This window comes from Hypomesus transpacificus, chromosome 2 (assembly GCF_021917145.1).
Source record: "Hypomesus transpacificus isolate Combined female chromosome 2, fHypTra1, whole genome shotgun sequence".
NCBI classification, from domain to species: Eukaryota; Metazoa; Chordata; class Actinopteri; order Osmeriformes; family Osmeridae; genus Hypomesus; species Hypomesus transpacificus.
The window spans coordinates 3,139,932-3,158,166 of NC_061061.1; the positions used below are offsets into that span (position 1 = coordinate 3,139,932).

General features: G+C 48.8%; 1 protein-coding gene across 2 annotated transcripts in view; it reads left to right on the plus strand.

Moving 5' to 3' along the window:
• The window catches only part of aplp1 (amyloid beta (A4) precursor-like protein 1), a 31,518-nt gene extending 16,024 nt beyond the window's left edge, over positions 1–15,494 (plus strand). Inside the window, exons 2-17 of one of the 2 annotated variants that reach the window (XM_047027803.1) lie at positions 3,606–3,785; positions 4,947–5,076; positions 5,723–5,835; positions 6,690–6,862; positions 7,194–7,540; positions 8,420–8,547; positions 8,891–8,965; positions 9,189–9,347; positions 9,627–9,755; positions 10,231–10,330; positions 10,639–10,806; positions 11,067–11,090; positions 11,200–11,267; positions 11,507–11,572; positions 11,978–12,121; positions 12,287–15,494. In XM_047027803.1, coding sequence (XP_046883759.1) covers positions 3,606–3,785; positions 4,947–5,076; positions 5,723–5,835; positions 6,690–6,862; positions 7,194–7,540; positions 8,420–8,547; positions 8,891–8,965; positions 9,189–9,347; positions 9,627–9,755; positions 10,231–10,330; positions 10,639–10,806; positions 11,067–11,090; positions 11,200–11,267; positions 11,507–11,572; positions 11,978–12,121; positions 12,287–12,388 — 2,106 coding nt within the window. In that variant the 3' untranslated portion in view covers positions 12,389–15,494. The remainder of the gene's footprint in view (positions 1–3,605; positions 3,786–4,946; positions 5,077–5,722; positions 5,836–6,689; positions 6,863–7,193; positions 7,541–8,419; positions 8,548–8,890; positions 8,966–9,188; positions 9,348–9,626; positions 9,756–10,230; positions 10,331–10,638; positions 10,807–11,066; positions 11,091–11,199; positions 11,268–11,506; positions 11,573–11,977; positions 12,122–12,286) is intronic. The other variant, XM_047027809.1, reaches the window with a different exon arrangement.
• The last annotated feature ends 2,741 nt before the right edge of the window (positions 15,495–18,235 follow it).

Genomic DNA, 18,235 nt, shown 5'->3' on the forward strand with positions numbered 1-18,235 from the left:
ATCGTTTTATCGACGGGGAAATCATTCAAATGAAGGGCCGACCAAGATTCAACACGAAACGCAATCCGATTTGACTCCCATTTCAAGACGAAGAGTGCGAGCAGTCTTTTTCAGTCACGCATTCTCACGCTAGGCGGTTTTCCGCCGCGGGGGTGATCTGAAGTAAGATCTGGTTTGATCTTTTCCCCCGTCGTTCGTGGCGTCACCGAGTCCGTGGTCCCATGACGTCCCCGGTGATGAAGGGCTGCCGAGACACTGCCTGGCGTTGGCACCACCGCGGAGAGAGGGGGGTGAGCGCCTGCTGGTTGTCATGGCGGCGGCAAACGGCGGCGGGCGCTGGTGCTCGTGATGAAGGAGAGATTGATTCCCAAACGGGGTCCGAGACGACAGGAGTTCCTCTGCAGGCAGGACACGGTCACTTTGAGAGGAGGAGGAGGAGGAGGAGGGCTAAACAGAGCCAGGGCCCGTCCCGAAGCAGAGTGTGTGATTAGCTGTTATCGCTGCGGAGCAGATCCAATCGGGGGGCCCAGATCTGAGCTGCGATTGGAGGGTCTGGAGAGCCACGCCGGAGGTCAGGGCCCCGGACTCCTGATGGGCTCCTATTGATTGGGGGAACGGGGGCGATACAGTTGCAGGCGCACACCATTGATTTTCTGCTAGTGCAGGAGTGGCGAGCAGACAGGGGCAGGAGGTGTGGGGGGGGGGACGTGGGGGGGGGGGGGGGACGTTGCTGCCAGGTTATCTTCTCAAATGTCCGGAAGTCTTTTTCGTGCTGTTGACCTTCCCCAAGTTGAAGAGGCATATCTATGTAGCCTTTACCCTGAGCAGACATGTTGGTGTTGCTTTTGTGGTGTTCAGTCTAAGCAAGCATTTTCCTTTGCTCATCTGCACACTAACACACACACACACACTCTCTCAAGTTCCCACACACAAACAATCTGGGGGGCAGGGGGAGCTTGAATTCAGATAAATCAACATCTAAGTATTTGATTTAATTATGTATCATCTCGTATATCAAACATCCCATCTTGGATTGTGTGTGTGTGTGTGTGGGGGGGGGGGGGACTATTCTCCGTGCAGGCTTCTAGAATTAATAACGCAAAGAGCCGGGGTTGAAGCTTGCGGTCTCGAGTGATCCCCTAACTAACTGGCACTATTCTGGAGCAGCATGCTCATTCGTCAGGGCCTGGTCTACATACGGACGTTTATTTATAATCCCGTGTTAATAACCATAGCAGCTTTCTCTCGTATCGGAGTCAAAGTCTAACCCTGCACACTCCTCGGGGCCCATTCCAGTTATTGTATATTTACATGGCTTTTTATATATATTTATTTTGTGTTCCAAATTTTAATTAGAACTTCAAACACTTTATCTGCGGTCGGCTAAGGCAGGGCTTCCCTTTGATCGTGCGTCACTCCGCTCACTCTCCTCCTATCCCTCTTCCCCTTGGGCATCTTCGTTCTAATTGGCTCAGCGATGCCTCGTCTCGGCTGTCTGTCAGCGGGGCCGTCTGTCTGTGGGTCTGTCTGTGGGTCTGTCTGTCTGTGGGTCTGTCTGTCTGAGTCTGTCTGTCTGTGGGCCTGTCTGTCTGTGGGCCTGTCTGTCTGTGGGTCTGTCTGTGAGTCTGTCTGTCTGTCTGTGGGTCTGTCTGTCTGTGAGTCTGTCTGTCTGTGGGCCTGTGTGTGGGCCTGTCTGTCTGTGGGCCTGTCTGTCTGTCTGTCTATCTGTGGGTCTGTCTGTGGGCCTGTCTGTCTGTGGGTCTGTCTGTCTGTGGGTCTGTCTGTGGGCCTGTCTGTCTGTGAGTCTGTCTGTCTGTGGGTCTGTCTCTCTGTGGGTCTGTCTGTGGGCCTGTCTGTCTGTGGGCCTGTCTGTCTGTGGGTCTGTTGTCAGTGTCTGGTCTGAGGGAGGGCGCTCACTGTCAACTCCATGAATCTTCCCAGAAGCTGTCAACAGTGGCCCGTCGAATGTTTATCTCTTTTCCCGCGAGTGGCTTTTTTGGAGGGGATGGGCTGAGATTGGGAGCTGGATTTCACTTGGAGGTGCCGGGTTAGGGCAAGCCATGATAATATCCCTCGGCTGTGTTTGCTACCTTCTATCTTGTTGTTATTTATGATCAAAGATGAGTCCCCGCTCTGTCTGACATACCGCCTGGATATGTGAACTCCTGGCGCCAGTTCTGTGATCCTTCTGAAGATGAAGGGGCCTTTACGTAATTGCATAACAGAATAAAATTAATGTTCATTTAGGGTCGTTTAAAAAACACAGCATAAATACAATGTTTGATCTATGCCAGTGAAGCATAGATAATATCTTAGCTGTTTGCAGCGATTTCCTCCCTCCACCCCCCCCCCCCCCCCCCCCCCCCCCCTTTCCTTTCTCCTCCCCTCCTCCCTCCGTCCTCCACTTCTCTGTGCAGTGTTAATGTAGTGAAGTGGCCCAGCGGTCAATGAGCTTGTATTAACACCTGACTCCAAGGCCTGGCTACTGTTTGTTCCTTCATGTGGGGCCCCCAGGGCCCCCCCCCCCCCCAAGCACAGGGAACCGATCCCAACATCAATAACAACATCCTAGAAGGCTGCGGGGGAGGGGAATGCGAGGAGAGGGAGGGGGATGGATAGAAAGAGAGAGAGCAGGCTTCTACTTGATGTGCCGTTGCACATCTTTGTACTACACCTCCTCTTCTTGCCCCCTTTTAGTTCTTTTCTCGTCGGTGCGAACAAACCTGGGGGCGGAGGCAGCCAGTCAATAACTCCGACTTTTTATCCGCTCTGGCTGTCACTCACCTCAGGGTTACCGTGACGACCTGGGCTCAGATGTGCATCTCTCCTCTCCTGAACTTCCTGTCTGCCGATATTCTCTCTCAATGGACAGAGAGAGCTCAATCGCTCCATGCATTAGCTTGAAAGCCCTTCCTTTCTAGGCACACGTCTCCTGATATCTCTTGTCTCCGCTCCGCCGCACCCCCACACACACACACACACTCTCTCCAACTCAATAACGTCCACCACTGTGTTTGCATCGACTGCTTGTCCTCACCTCTCTCAGGTCAACAGCAACTAAATATTCTCTCTCTTTTTATCTCTCCCTCTTCCCATGCTCTCTCTTTCCCCTTCTTCCCTACATCCTTCGCTCCCTCCCTCCATATCTCTCTCTCCCTTCCTCTCTCCCCCCCCCTCTCTCTCTCCCTCTTCCCTCTCTCTCTCCCTCTCTCCCCCCTCTCTCTTTCTCTCTCTCCCCCCCCCCCCCCTCTCTCTCTCTCTCTCTCTCTCTCTCTCTCTCTCTCTCTCTCTCTCTCTCTCTCTCTGTCTCTGTCTCTGTCTCTGTCTCTGTCTCTCTCTCCCTCTTCCCCACCCTCTCTCTCTTCCCCCCCCCCCCCTCTCTCTCTCTTTCTCCCTCTCTCTCTCCCTCTTCCCCCCCTCTCTCTCTCCCTCTTCCCCCCCCTCTCTCCCTCTCTCTCTATCCCTCTTCCCCCCCTCTTTCCCTCCCTCTCTCTCTCTCCCTCTTCCCCCCTCTCTCTCTCCCCCCCCCCTCTCTCCCCCCCCTCCTCTCTCTCTCTCTCTCTCTCTCTCTCTCTCTCTCTCTCCCTCTCTCTCCCTCCCACCAGGCCCTGCCCATGGCAGAGGTGGACGGACCAGGCCCCCTGGGGGCGGAGCCTCAGATTGCCATGTACTGCGGCCGCCAGCTCCTGCATATGAACCCCCAGACGGGCCAGTGGGAGCCAGACCCCCAGGGACGCCAGGGCTGCTTCACTGAGCCCAGCCAGATCCTGTCTTACTGCCAGGAGGTAGGACACGGGCACACCCCCCTCCGCCGAACCCAACGCACCCTCCGGGAGAAACACATAGAGCAACTGTCCTGGAGAAATACATCATATTACTTGTACTCTTCACTGTGTGCTATATAGATCTGTACTCTATGTAAGGCGACTATGGATGCAGTAAGATCAGTCTGAAAATGTTTCATTCTGTCTCTCCAACTGGGTTTGTCTTGTCCTCTCTGATCTATATATTTATGCATATATAGTGGAGCGATGGTGGGGAAATATTTGGGAATATTTCTTCAATGTTCATGGTGCCGTGCCTCTCTCCCCCTCCTGTTCCCTGGCGTGTCCCCTGTTCTCTCTTGGACGATCCTGGACGATCGTCTAAATGGATGAGAAATATATGGGCTAAGATCAAGAGGTCGCGGGTTCCAATCCCGCCCTGTGCGTCACTTTGGTTAAAAGCATCTGCGAAAGGAATACACGGCACACATACAGTAGCTCGCATAGAATGTCACGAGGGCCTTCGGGACACTCAGACGAAGGTGGTCGGGTGGGAATGTGCGCCACCCGGAGGCAGAATGCGGTATCCCTCCCGAAAGAGCACAGTCACACTGCTCGAGCGGCCGTAATGTGATTAAGACGGCGCATTATGCATCTGTGATTGCTTTCTCACAAAAGCCCTCCTTTTTTTTCCCCTTCGAACGTTTGTGGAGCGAGCTTTTACAGCCGTGCCAGATATGTGTCCTGACCTATTACACCTCATTCTAGGATGCCGGTTACTCATCGGCGCATTCTTTTAATTGAAAGTAGTCGGTAATAAAATTAGGATTACTGAAAAAAAGGAGAAGCATCATGAATTGAATGTGAGCGGAAAGGGCTGTCATAGCGCCCGGCTGAGAGCCTTGCGCGTTACAGTCTGACCTCGGGCCTCAAAGATGTGTCGCATGAATCTGTCCTTTGTTACCCCTCTATCCCAACTGACTGTGATCTCCCTCTTCCCCATCCCTTCCTCTCCTTTTTTCGATGTTCCCCCTTTTCATCTCCACCCTCCTCTTCCACCCTGTCATCCTCTTGTTTCGTGTTCTCTCCCTGTCTCCCTGTCTCTCTATCTGTCTTTGTCCCACGCGGTGTCTATCCGTCCGTCTGTCTTCTGTTTGTGTGTGTGTGTGCGCTCGCGTCCAGATGTACCCAGACCTGCAGATTTCCCACGTGGAGGAGTCCTCCAACCCGGCCACCATCCCAGCCTGGTGCAAGAAGGGCTGGGACCACTGCAAGACACGCCCCTTCATCGTGCTGCCCTACCGTTGCCTAGGTACAGGAAGAGTCATCGTTATTGTCGCCAACCTATAGAAATCCTCCCCTTCACTATAGCTGGGAACTGTCAGTTTGTCATTCGAAACCGGCCTGTGTTCGCCCGTCTTTTGATATGGGAAGCCAATTCGGCGGGATGAATATTGGATGGGAATGCTCGACGAAGCACCTTTTTAACTTTGCTGTGTCCTTGATATATGGGCTGCTGCCCCAGCTGGTGTGCTTGCAGTGCTGCAGCAGCACAGACACACTCCTCCCGGCCTCACCTCCCCACAGTGCCACAGTCAGCGCTAAGAACGCCTGCTCATTACCATGCAGTTTTCTGTCATTAGCACGGAGCTCAGGGTTAAGACTGCCTCTCCAACAGGGCCCATTCACTAGGATGCCGCGCTGTACTCAGTAATGTACTCTGTAATCAGTTCTTCCCACCGACCAACCCCTTGCTCTCTCTCCCTTGTTCCCTCCCTTCCTCCTGTCTATCTTTCTCTTTCCCTCCCCCGTCTACAATCCGCCCTGTCTCCGTGTCTCCCTCCCCCCTTTCCTCTCTCCCTCTCCCCTCTCTTCCGTCCCTCACGGTATCCCTATCTGCGATCCTGCCTGTCTCCCGCTCTCTCGCTCTCCCTCCCTCCCTCCCTTCCTGGCGCCAGTGGGGGAGTATGTGAGCGAGGCCCTGCTGGTGCCTGATCGCTGCCGTTTCCTGCACCAGGAGCAGATGGACGCCTGCGAGAGCTACGTCTACTGGCACAACGTTGCCAAGGAGGTGAGCGGCTCCTCCTTTAGAGTCATCTTTTTGGGGGTATTCATTGTGCTTCATTGGACAGTTTGCAAGTGAAGTGTGACAGAAAATGCGGGGTCGGGGGGGGGGGGAGAGGAAGGGAGGGAGGGTCTTGCAGCCAAGGGTACTCTCAATTAACCGGCGAGCTCCTGGCCGTTGGCAAACGTCCTTATTTGAGACTCGACACAAAATTGAGTGGTGTTTCAGATACAGCTGCAGACAAGATCCGCTGTCGAAGGGAAATATGACCTAGTAGAGGGTGCTGTTCCTTTTTTTGGTATTCAAATTCGAGCGCTAGGGAAGGTCTGTAGATGGCGCTGTCAGATTACATTCATGACTGACTGACGCTCTGACAGCGAAGAGAGAAGGATGGAAGGTAATAGTGGGTCAGTGTTGAAGCAAAGGATTAACACACCTCCATAGTGTGTCTCTAGTGATTGATAGCAGTACATAAGCAAACACATCATCAACATTGGCCTCCTATTTATGTTATTGTATGACTGTGGCTTTAATGGATCCATGCAGAGCTTGGGATCACCGCAATGAGACACTGTGAAGTGAAACTGGTTTGGATTTTGTTGTGAACAGCATGGCAGCTGTTAGCCTGTCCTGCCTCCAAGCTTCCATGTCCTCCTGTTTCCTCTTTATCTCTCTTCTGTCTCTCTCGTTCTGTTCTCTGTCTCACTCCCTCTCCCTCTCTCTCCTTCACGATACTTCATTTGAACACGATTGGGACAATCGGTTATCTTTAGATTCTTAATTTCCTGACAAACCATATCTCTCCCCCGCCCCCCCCCCCCCGTCCTTCTCCACCTCCTCCCCCTTCCTCTCCATTTCAGGCCTGCACCGCTGACAGTCTGGAGCTCCATAGCTACGGGATGCTGTTGCCGTGCGGCACCCGTTTCCGGGGGGTGGAGTACGTGTGCTGCCCGGGGAGGGGCGCAGGCGGCAGGATGGAGGTTGAGGCAGTGGAGACTCTCAGCCCTCAGGCCACGGGCAAAGTCAACACAGTGTACGTATCTCACAGAACCAGAGGCAGATAACATCCCCAGTTCTGTTCCTCTGAGGGAGCCGTGGTCTCGTTTTGTCCCCGCGCTGCGCTGGGTAGCGTATCCAAGTCTGATTTCATCCACATCCTGTGGAGGACAATGATAGCGCGTAGAGCGAGGCGCTCGCGCGCCGTTGCGTTACGTTGGATTCACGTGGCAGACGCGTGATTTATTTAGACTCCACGCCTGTGCTGTCTCTCTACGGAGGTAAACACACAGAGTTAGGCGTCATGATGAAGAAGATGAAGATGATGATTTCTCTTCCCCCCCCCACCCCCCCCCCCCCCTGTGCAGCACCAAAGTGACCCCCCCGAGCCCCTCCCCGGACACGGACGTCGACGAGGCCGACATGGAGGAGGAGGACGACGAGGTGGTGGAGGAGGAAGAGGAGGAGGAAGAGGTGGAAGAGGAGGAGGAGGAGGAAGAGGAGGTGGAGGATGAAGAGGAGGTGGACGAGGAAGAGGAGGAGGAGGTGAAGGCGGCGGCGGCGGCGGCGGTCAAAGAGCCGGAGGTGTACGAGTACTCGGTCGACACGGGTCCCTACCAGGCCCCAGACTACCTGGACTCGTTCTACTACGACAAGGGAGGCCAAGGGGCTCGCAAGCCCACGCCGGCCCCAGCTCAGACCAGGGGAGACAGCTGTGAGTACCCCCTCCCTCCCACCTTCCCCCCGGGCCCTCCATCTCAGTCCCCCTCCACTGCTCGCCATCGACAGAGAGCTTTCTCAGCTCTTGGTTCATTCTGTACAGTGGTTAACAGTGCAGTAAGAAGGCTGGGTAAATGCTGACAACACCACTAAACCCTCAGCTGTCACTTACTCTTCTTTTACTGGGGAATGAAGTGCACTGCCCAGTTAGCATCTCCTCCTCCACCTCCATACACTCTATCTCTCTGTACATTAATGGGTCTACCTTTCTCAAGCACATACACACACGCATGCACGCATACATACACACACGTCTGTCTTTGTGGCTTGATGTAGGACGTAGATAGGCCTGTCCATAGCTGATGTATTTGCTGCACTCCGACTCAATACTGCTGACCGCTCTCCTACTATGTGGATCAATGTCTCTCTGGCACTCTCGGCCTCGGACTGGGTAATGATTGTTATCTCTTTCTGTCTGACTAAACACCCACCTCTTCCTGTTTCTGCCTCGCGCTTTCTCTCCCTTTTCTCCTTCGCTCTCTCTCTCTCTCTCTCTCTCGCTGTCTCTCTCTCTCTCGCTGTCTCGCGCTCTCTCTGTCTCTCTCTCTCTCTCTCGCTGTCTCTCGCTCTCTCTGTCTCTCTCTCTCTCGCTGTCTCTCTCTCTCTCGCTGTCTCGCGCTCTCTCTCTCTCTGTCTCTCTCTCTCGCTGTCTTGCGCTCTCTCTCTCGCTGTCTCTCTCTCTCTGTTTCTCTTTCTTTTTTTTCATTCTCTCTCTCTCTTTTCTCTCTCTCCCTCTCTCGCCCTTCTCTTTCTGTCCATTGCCCTCCGCTGCCTCCCTCTCTCGTCTCCTCCCCTGTCCCCCCCCCCCCTCCAGTGCCCACACCACGTCCCACGGACGGAGTGGACGTTTACTTTGAGATGCCGGGGGACGACAGCGAGCACGCCAACTTCCTGCGAGCCAAGATGGACCTGGAGGAGCAGAGGATGAAACGCATCAACGGGGTAAATGGAGGGGCGGAGACCTGGGAAATCGGAATGGGGTTTGGCTTGTGATGAGATTTGGAGGAGGCAGCCAATCGGATGAAGCTATCCCGGCGCACCGCCGCCCACTCTGCGGGCAGATTGGGGTAGATTGCTCTGGCATCGCAAAGTGATGTCTTAATGAGACAAGGATCAGACACCGCCAACGCTCCTGTTATCAGACAGCGTTTCACAGAGGTTGCTGAAGTGAGACGGATAATTACAACCTCAGCCTCTATGGATTCCTGTGTGTGCAGAGTACCATGTGTACAGGGTACCGTGTGTGTGTGTGTGTGTGTCTAAGCTGACCACCTCTCTCTCCCAGATCATGAAGGAATGGGCGGAGGCAGACAACCAGTCCAAGAACCTGCCCAAGTCTGACCGCCAGGCCCTCAACGAGGTAAACGCCAGAGGAAGCAGTCCCAAACATATCCAGACAATCCAAAGACGGTTCAAAGAAAGTACAGTCGGCCCCAAAAGATAATCCAAAGTCTGATCGATCCCAAAGAGAAGCACAGACATCCAAAGTCCAGTCTAGCGATAGATCCCTCGGCGGCCACGGTTGTGCTGAAGAGGTGTCTCTTCTGAGCCCTGACCCATGGTCCTCTCCTCTCTCCTGGCAGCACTTCCAGACAGTGCTGCAGACTCTGGAGGAGCAGGTGACCGAGGCCAGGCAGAGGCTGGTGGAGACCCACCTGGCCCGGGTGGTGGCCACCCTCAACAACAACCGCCGGCTGGCCCTGGAGAGCTACCTGACAGCCGTGCAGAGCGAGCCCCCCCAGGTGAGGGCGATGAGGGTTTGGGGCGAGGCCAGAGGTCTCAAAGGGCATGTTGGAGGGCGAGACCCTTCTGTGGGGGTTATGGCGAGAGAGGGTTCAATCGTACGACACGATTAGGACCTCGTCTGCTTGCCGTGCTTTGTTAGGATGTTCGTTCGGAAAGGATTGTTGACCGACTCCCTTTCTTCCTCTTCCTCCCTGCCTTTCTCTCCTCCTCTCCCCCCTGCTCCTCTCCTCTTCCTCTCCTCTCTCCTCTGCTCCTCTCCCCTCCTCCCCACGCAGCCTGAGCGGGTGCTGCAGGCGCTGAAGCGCTACATGGCAGCAGAGCAGAAGGACCGCAGACACACCCTCAGACACTACCAGCACATCGAGGCAGTCGACCCCCAGAAGGCTGAGCAGATGAAATTCCAGGTGTGTTTGTGTGTCTACAGGTTTTATTATTCTTGTGACAACCAGAAGTCTCCCCAAGTAAACAAAGGAAAAATTGAAGTAATTAATAAATATGTCTGGTCCTGACAACTGCAATTGTTATTGCTAGAGGGTGTTTGGGGCGTTATGCTTAGAATATTTTTATTATTAGTGTTTAGAGTATTAGGATTAAAATGACATTAACGTTAGTGTTAGGCTTAACACGATTTCAAAACGACATAAGGTTGTTGCTGTAGTTCCTCACTAGTGTAGGCAAATACGTGTGTGCGCGTGCGTGTGTGTGCGTGTGAGTGTGTGTGTGTGCGCGTGTGTCCGTGGAGGAGTGGGAGGCAGATGTGTATGTCTTTAATGCCTCTTCAGTTATATGTTTGTTTTTTCATGTACAATTCCGCCTTGGTGAGGCTGTGCCTGATAATCAGAGGAGAAGCCTAAACCAGGGTGATGTTTTGCTTCCCAGGTGTACACCCACCTCCATGTCATTGAGGAGAGGATGAATCAGAGCTTGGCTCTTCTCTACAAAATCCCAGTGTTAGCCGAGGAGCTGCACGATGATATCCGTAAGCTCGTCTCTCCTCTCAGAGCTGTTAGGTTTCAGGGCCAAACATTGACATTGTTAAAAAAGAAAAACAGCTTCTTTTTTTCACTCTTGAATTTCTAAATCTAGTTTCAGCCTGTGTGGATGCTGTGTGATTTATGTGCCATGAGTGTTGCAGTCAAAACCATTAAGAGAAGCAGTAACAAGAATGTCAATGTACCTAGTACATTACCTACATTGCCTAGCACTTGGCACAAAATGGCAAACAAACTTGAAACTGTCCCTCTTTGCGTTTTACATTTCCCGTTTCTTCCCTCCATGTCCGTGCAGAGGAGCTGGTGAAGGCGGAACGCGGTGACATCAGCGAGCTGATGACCACTTCCTTCTCCGAGACGCGCACCACCGAGGAGCTCCTGCCGGCCGAGAGCCAGGAAGAGAAGGACGATGAGGAGGAAGAGGAGAGAAACTTCCAGAACAGGCCCTACCCACCCCATATCGGTACTGGAGATGTTTGCCACCACGGAAAAACCGTTTGAACATTTCGTCCTCGAAATATACTTGCACGAAAATACACAGCCACTCAACGGACGCATGCTTTTTTACGAAGTAACACACTCACACAACTCACAGGGAGTCACACACTCGCGTACAGATCCATTGAGTAAAACCATTTAATTACAGACCGATTGAACACGTTTACCCTTAGAACACAAGATGGCCGACGTGTTAAACCTCTCCTGTTTGTCTTTTGTCCCCAGATCCTCAGCCCAGCAGTAAGAAAGGTGAATGAGAGCCTGGGGGCGGGGGCATAAATATCTATGCTTCACAGTTCAGATGTTCCAGAGTGTTCCGCACTGTATCTTAATGTGGCGTTTCTGTCTGTGCTCCCAGCTTCCACGGCGGACGAGTACGACTACGGCACGTCCGAGAAAGGCCCTGCGGATGAATACGAGGAGAAGGTGAGGGATTCTCTCCACTCTGGAGCATGTTTAGGGTCTGATGAATTGAGGTGTGTTTGCTCCCTTGTGTGCTGCAATTTCCACTCAGCTGGAGGCAAAGACACTCTTCTGTAATGGCCTATTAAATTGTCTTTCTCTCTCCCTTGCTCTCCTCACTCTCTCTCTCTCTCTCTCTCTCTCTCTCTCCTCACTCTCTCTCTATCTCTCTCTCTGTCTCTCTCTCTTTCTCCTTTCTCTAGATAAACACCTCTGTGGAGCTCAAGCAGGTGGTCTACAAGTCCCCGGGGATCGAGCGAGATGAGTTGGTAAGGATGTTCCCACGCATCACACAGCTTGCTAGACCGGCCCTCTTTTTCTTTTTCCTCCGTTCGTAAGTCTTTCTCTTCGAAGTTCACATCCTCCTCCTTTCCATGGGCGTCGTTAGACCCTTTTTACTGGGGCACGTGCCCCAGTATAAAACTGCTGTGCCCCAGGAAAATCTAGAAAAATCTTTTTTGGGAGTTTGAACAATTAATCCTTAATACTTTATTAGTCAATGCATTCATTTAGATTGATAGTCCCGGAAAAAATACACGCAGTCTCCCAATCAAGCTTGAAAGAAAAAAAAAAGGGATATGAATAAGGGCCTGTGCCCCAGTAACGTTTTATGTCTAACACTGCCTCTGCTCCTCCTCTCTCTCTTCTTTGTGTTTTCCTTGCTCCCTCCTTAGCAACCTGACGCCCTGGAGACCTTCAACCGCGGGGCCATGGTGGGGTTGCTGGTGGTGGCCGTGGCGATCGCCATGGTGATGGTGATCAGCCTGTTGCTGGTGCGCAGGAGACCGTATGGGACCATCAGCCATGGCATCGTAGAGGTGAGAGCCAGCCCACGGACACACGTCTTTGTATTCAGCCTCGGTCGAGTAAAACAAATTCAATACAACTTTTGGACTATTTACAACAACAAAAAATCCACTCTGAGAGGAAAATGTGAAGGATGGTTCAGTTAGCAGCGTGGTTTGACCTGTGCCTGTCTGCAGCAGGTTGACCCCATGCTGACCCCCGAGGAGAGACAGCTCAACAAGATGCAGAACCACGGCTATGAAAACCCCACCTACAAATTCTTCGAGCAAATGAACTGAGGCGGTGGGTGTGGCCTGCCGGTCATGTCCAATCACATTCTTCGTTTCCCTCTAGGGGCGGTCCCACTCACTCCTCCAATGACGTAATTAAGATGTATTACAACCTAAAAGTAATTGACAAGATAGCAGGAGATATGCCCCTTTCATACTGTATATGACCAACCATGTCCCTGCATCCTTCTAGGAGGAGAAGATTTCCATGTTGAGACCCAGTATCAAAGACACATTACCAACTCACCCATCCCCCTAGTTGTTTGGTTCAGGGTTAAAAGGTGTTCTGGCCACAGTATTTCCACCTTCATTCAAGAGACCCACAGCTTTCCACTGGTCTGAGTTTGGCCCCCTTATTCTTCCAGAAGTGGTCATCTGTCAGAGCCAGCCCCATTGTTTGCCAGTGTTGTGATTGAAACAAGTTTTGATCAGTATAATATGAGTTAATTTAAGCTAATTGTAGTGTCATTGCAACTGATTAACATAAGGACATTAAAGTAAAAACTCTTTATGAGGAACCTTTTCAGTCATGCTTCGGCAACTACCAGTCCAATCCATGTTTTTGTGGACACTTCCTGTGTAGAAAAGATGACCTCCCTCACTAACCACACCTCCACAAGCCAATGGTGGACTTACCATCACTAAGACCCAGTAATCATCACCATCATCATCATCATCACTAACATGTCTGTCAGGACTGTTGTGGAGGCTTGGTAAGCATGTGATGTATTTTTTGCTTGATTGACCATAGTTACTTCACACCCCAAACAAAAACATAAATCTGTCCGTCCTAAACCCTTGTGGAGATGGTCTGCTTTCTCAACTCAAATCCATCCCCCTTCAATCTGAAGAATTGTACACAATCGACCCTATGAGCCTACTTTAAAGACGGAAGCTACTCATTTGATCAGAGTATCAAATGTGCCATTGATTTAATTTAATGAGTAAAGTGAATGATAGATTTTAATTTGTTCTTGTACTGCTACCTAAAGAATTGTAACAACGTAATCAGAAGTCCATTACTTTATTGAAAGCATGCAAATTTGGTGTATGATGCTACTGTATTTGTGTTACTGTTTTGCTTTTGATAAGATGGAAATGTCGCAACGGAGTCAGTGTACATACTCTAAGTCTAGGAGAAAAAGAACCTTACTTAAAAAACGACATTTCTAAGATTAATTTGCATTGGTGTCATGGAGTTATATAAAATAGAGAACTTTGTGCTGTTCAGAGAGAGAGAACATTTTCCTAACATGGCTGATTGAAAACGGACTGTTGTAAAAACCAGCACAAGTCAACGACACAGTAACTTCTGACTGAATGTATTTTAGGTAGAAGCTGAAGCTCCATCTTAACTCTTGGTAGTGCATCTGCCGCCCTAGTGGGACCCTGAGGAAGTCCACCCATGTGTTGTAGACGAGCTTCTCGCCTGTTCCCCCTCCTCATCAGGTCCATGTAGCTGCCTAGTCCTGCTCTCCTTCCCATCCTGCAGGCTGAGTTTAGGTGTTGTCGTGGGTTCATAGTTGACTTCATTGTTTCAGAGCGTTAACAGGAACCAATAGGTGTTGATGGTGACGTTCAGATAATTGGTCGTAGTTTTCCTTTGAGCGGGGACATGTACAGTGTCGGTTGGAGTTCAAATGTGAACACCCTCTGCGTTTCTCCGGCATATGACTCGTCTGTGTTCATGCCAGCCTGACATCTTAGCCCCAACAATGTTGAATGTTAACCTTCTGATGATGACGCTTTCAGTTCAACTCTTCTTCACTGATAGATCGCATCTCACCGCCGTAATCACATTAGTCAGACTACGATCAATATTGTTCACTGTGTATATTTACATTGCAGACAGGAGGGATCGCCCTCTTTTAGATGGGTGGGTTTGAGTCAACCCCCATGCTAGCAGCTGAGCTAACTGAGAGGCTACTGTTCACGTCATACAGTACGGCCAAGAGGAGCCTTCCCTTATTGTCCCTCTCCTCACTGCTGTACCGACGACACAAACCAAAACTCCCCCTTCTCTCTCAGAATCCTGGAAATAGCTCTTTTTAAAAAGATATATAAATACTAACGAATCCTGGAATCTTCATCATTTATTTAGACCAATGGCTGGATTTCTTCTGCTGTCTACATGCTGTAGAAAATCTGTAGTGATAACATCAGGAAAGGGATGAAGCGCACCACTCAAACCCATAACCACGTTATATCCTGAACACTGCGTTGAGTAGAAAGGGGAAGTTCATATTTCCATTTCCTGTGTTGCTTTTGACTGTAGGAATCCTAGATTGCGGTTGCATCACGATAGGTAAAGAGTGAGTCCTTGTATAATTTGTACAGCTCTGTTAGTAAATGAAAACGTGGTATATTCACAGTTGAAATCTGTTGACCTTGTATTGATACCGAGGTCATAGACGAGATTAAGCTTGCCTATGTTTCCCCAACCTCTCAAGGTGTCCTACCAGCATTTAGCAGAATTAGACTAGTGTGTACTGTAGTTACCCACCTCACATTTGTATGTCTTCTCTTGGAAAAGAAAACGTCTATGTTGGCCTCCCTTCCCTTCTCTCCCAATGATAATGTAAACGATGATCATGGAGATTTTAATTGCTGCATTATTGCCTTTTACAATGCTGTGTTTTGGATGTAATTATATGTATTTTTTTTTATAAGTAATAATTGATTGGATAGAGAGGGTCTTGCTTATTTACTGTATGAAAATTTAGGAATTCTAGCTTGTATAAGAACTCAGAATCCAGTGATGAGTTCAATGATCAGTCAAAAGGAATCGACCTATACTGTACGAATTGATCCCTACCGTAGCACCAAGCACAACTACAACCAAATGAAACAAAAAATATTAAAAGAAAACTGATTTAAACGACCATTGGTGTGACTATGCTGATCGGAAGGTTTTGGTAGCATCTTTGAGAGAGCTGATCAGTTTCATTCAGATCTTGACCAAAGACATGCTCTAGAAAGACATTCACCGTTTTACTAATTTGACAAATTGTCTCGAGTTGTTGTGTAATTACTGTACTATGTGCAAGCAATCTGAGAAACAAACGTATGATCAAGCTAATTAATAGTGTAATAAAATGAAAAATGACCCATAAAATCTTGTTTGTGCTTTGTTGAATCACAGTTGTTGTAGGGCTGTGGTACATATTGCATTGGAGAGGGTGGCACCTTGTGGTATGAGGGGTGCTAGGTTGGGTTGGGGGAGCCCCTCTGATTCAGTTTCACACTGCTCATGGAGAGTATATTTCCATAGTAACAAGGAAGCACTTCTTTGGAAATAGAAACTTTGAACTCCTGCAGAGTCTCGTGGGTGTTCAACCCCTGCTATGTGAAATCCATGAAATGACAAATACAGAAGTAATAAGTCATATAAATAAATTATTTGTAACTGTATTTTTTGTATACTACATATATATTTATTTTGTATTGAATGCAATTTTTCTCAGTACCTAAACTATTGTTCCAAAAGTACCTAAACTATAAGCCTCAGCTCAAGTCAATTTTACTTTTGATTCTACTTTCATATTGTATGACCGTGTCTAAACCTAGAGGTTGCCTTCTAACCTATATATGTCAAGACCCCGACAATATTTACAAAACACGCCAGTCTAGTGATTTTTATTCGTTCAGCATCACAGCCTTGATACTAGGACAAACAAGTAATTTATTCAATTGATTAAATTCCCTTTATTAACTGTGTAGTGTTATTGCAGTTGCATCGTAACATCATTGACAGTGAAACCCAGAACAGTACATTTAACCTTACTTGAACCTCCCCCAGTATGATTCATCCCCAAATACACCGTGGCTCCCCTTTTCCTGTCTCGACATTTACAAATTACAGAGAACTGCAGCCATGTCCATTCCTCCACGGCTCACTTCTTCCTAACCGCATTAACCCAGAAATGTTCTCCACTGACATCATGTCAGTGACATGAAGTTCTCTCACCGTCTGTGTGTGAGCACCTCGGCCGCAGCTTTTCTCTACAGCCTCGCTCGTGTGAGGAAAACAGTCATAGTGGTAAAGGTTCCTCAGAAGTGCTGCATTCTTCACACAGCATCGCTGACTTGCCCTTCTTGATATACTGCCTCTTTGATTCATTCAAGGTGATATGAAACTAACCACTGTATTCAACACAACATTTCTAGCGTCCGGAAAGCGAGATCAAAGGAATTCTGCAAAGTAAAATAAATTAAACGATATAGCATAAGTTCTTCTTTAAGAAAGGGTGGCACGACCATCTCATTTATACCCCCATCCTTAAATCTCCGCTCTGAAACGCTCTGAAAATGACATTAGGACCACACGGGGCTCTATCTCATCCAGCAAATGATTGTTTCATTACGATCATACTGTATGGCTTTAAATTGCCGATCAAACAGAGGCATATTGTTGTCTGCATCCTGTACATGTCAACGCACACTTACTGTTTGTCTCATCAATAATCATCATTCATTTACAAAATAAAGTAACATATCTTATCAATAATGTTGCATGAATTTGGCTGGTTTAAATTTCGAGCACGTGGGGTGGTTAAACTTTGAGAATATCTGAATAAATCCGCAAAAATCTGTTAAAAGATCTCAAATTATTACAAATGTGTTGTCAGTCTTGTGGGCTCAGTTGCAAACTTTTAATTCCCACATTGTTTTTCAGATGTTTTATTTGACAAATCAAAAATGTGTTCTGAAATAAGAAAACATCAATATTTATGGTGCAATGAATGAATTGTTCGCATTCAGCTCACAACGGGAATCCTGTTTATACAAACAACCCTTTTAACTTCATTTCCACCACACACACACACATCAGTGAGTCAGCTGCATAGATGCGGTACTCTGCAGGCAGCGTTAAACTGACTGAAGAAGGGGAATTGCAGGTGTCTAGGGGTCGTTGGGGGTTTGGTGCTGATATTACTGTACAGCGTACCCTTGTGAACAATCTGTTGCTGACTCTGCCCCGCAGTACAGAGGATGACATTTAAGGGTTCTGCTGTCATAAGGTTGCGCTCCTAACCCATCGACCAAACGAGAGGTTTGATGACCGTGTGGTCGGTGCTCACACAGTACACCGCATTGTGAAACATTCTAAGAAATGTTTCAGAGAAATGCTTCTCTACTTAATTGCATTGATATTGCAGTGTACAGATGCAGAAAATTTTGAGTTCCTTCTAAAGAATACATTGTTTCTGTAAATTAGAAAGTGGGGGGAAAAGACAACAGCTGAACAATTTTTTAAAGAATGTATTCCATTTACTGAGGTGTACAATTAAGGATTGGAATTTGCATAAAAGATCACGCTAACAAGAAAATTGGATTAATTATTGATTGTTGAACACCATTTTTTTTATATCAATGCAATAGCAATGCAAATGCAATAGTTTTACACAAACATTATCTCAACGCCTACCTTCACTCTTAAGACGTAATTATGTACGCATGCATGTGAACCTCTTTGCTTTGTAACAGGCTCCAGGGATAAGGCTGGGGTTTTGGTCATCATTAGATGCTAGTTTATTTTTATTTTATATTGCCACTTTAAAAGGTAATACTGACACTTTAAAAGGTCACTGACAGATCAAATGTGACGGACATCACTTTTGGAAGTGTCAGCCTCTTTCCTGTGTGCAAGGAGGTGTCTGTTGCCCTGCAGGAATGACTGCATGCCAAATGTAACACCTTTCATCTGGACCTATTAAAGTTAGGCCTGCATCCTCTGATCCCACCACTCACCACAACAATTATATTTAATAGGCTGATGGTTAATCTTTTCAAATGTTGAACCACTAAAAAGGCATATTTTTGGTCTTGATTTGCCTTGTTCTATTGATATGATTT